General features: G+C 34.6%; 2 protein-coding genes across 2 annotated transcripts in view; both read left to right on the top strand.

Annotated features, from left to right (window-relative positions):
* LOC119591395 (importin subunit alpha-9-like) overlaps nucleotides 1–697 on the top strand; it is a gene marked incomplete at its 3' end in the record, with an annotated part of 3,073 nt that overhangs the window by 1,398 nt on the left and 978 nt on the right. Inside the window, 1 exon segment of the mRNA XM_037940136.1 lies at nucleotides 271–430.
* Nucleotides 103–697, top strand: part of LOC119591085 (CST complex subunit STN1-like) — a 1,362-nt gene continuing 767 nt past the window's right edge. The window contains exons 1-2 of the mRNA XM_037939806.1: nucleotides 103–132; nucleotides 271–430. Of these exons, the coding sequence (XP_037795734.1) occupies nucleotides 103–132; nucleotides 271–430 (190 nt within the window). The remainder of the gene's footprint in view (nucleotides 133–270; nucleotides 431–697) is intronic.

Genomic DNA, 697 nt, shown 5'->3' with positions numbered 1-697 from the left:
GCTTCAAAATTTATCCAAATCCACTTGAAACTTGCTGTGATCAGTTAGGTCCTATCTAAATTCCTGTCCAGTGCTTTATCAGAGCTATGCTAAGTATTCTCCATGGCTCCATGCTTTGTGCTGGACCACAAAGTATGCTTAGTTTGCCAGATGACTGTACAATTATTTGTTAAATTGTTTTTCCATCAAAGTTACTGAATTGTACCTAATAACAATTTTTGAAATCAGTTCTCATATTATTTGTGAAACACACTTCATATTGTTCTACAGGGTGCCTTGATGAACAGCACAACCCATGTGAGGCTGTTCCTTTGTGAGTTAGAGACGGAGGAAGATAAATTTTATTTAGGCGAAGAAGAAATTGTGAGAGTCGATATCATTGGTACTGTGGTGTACATCAGCCAAAGGGAGCGAGTCATTACATTCCAAAGTAAGTATGTGGTTTTTCCTTCAGAGTAGAGAGCTGAGACTATTCATACTTGGATAATTTTCACTCCAGATATGTAAAAAAAAAAAAAATGATTATAATGTGCTTAATGGTTGTTCTCTAGTTGACTGCCTATTGATTTTACACTGGTTTAGTAGTTATTTGGGCTTTGATCCAGCAACTCAAACATAAACTAAAAATATATGATATTTATTGGTACATTAGTGACTGCAACAATTAATTGACATTTAAGTAAAAAATGAGTTTGTC

The sequence above is a fragment of the Penaeus monodon genome, chromosome 28 (assembly GCF_015228065.2).
Source record: "Penaeus monodon isolate SGIC_2016 chromosome 28, NSTDA_Pmon_1, whole genome shotgun sequence".
In the NCBI taxonomy this organism is placed as follows: Eukaryota; Metazoa; Arthropoda; class Malacostraca; order Decapoda; family Penaeidae; genus Penaeus; species Penaeus monodon.
Note: the sequence above shows the minus strand (reverse complement) of the source record. Positions and strands in the feature narration are given on the sequence as shown.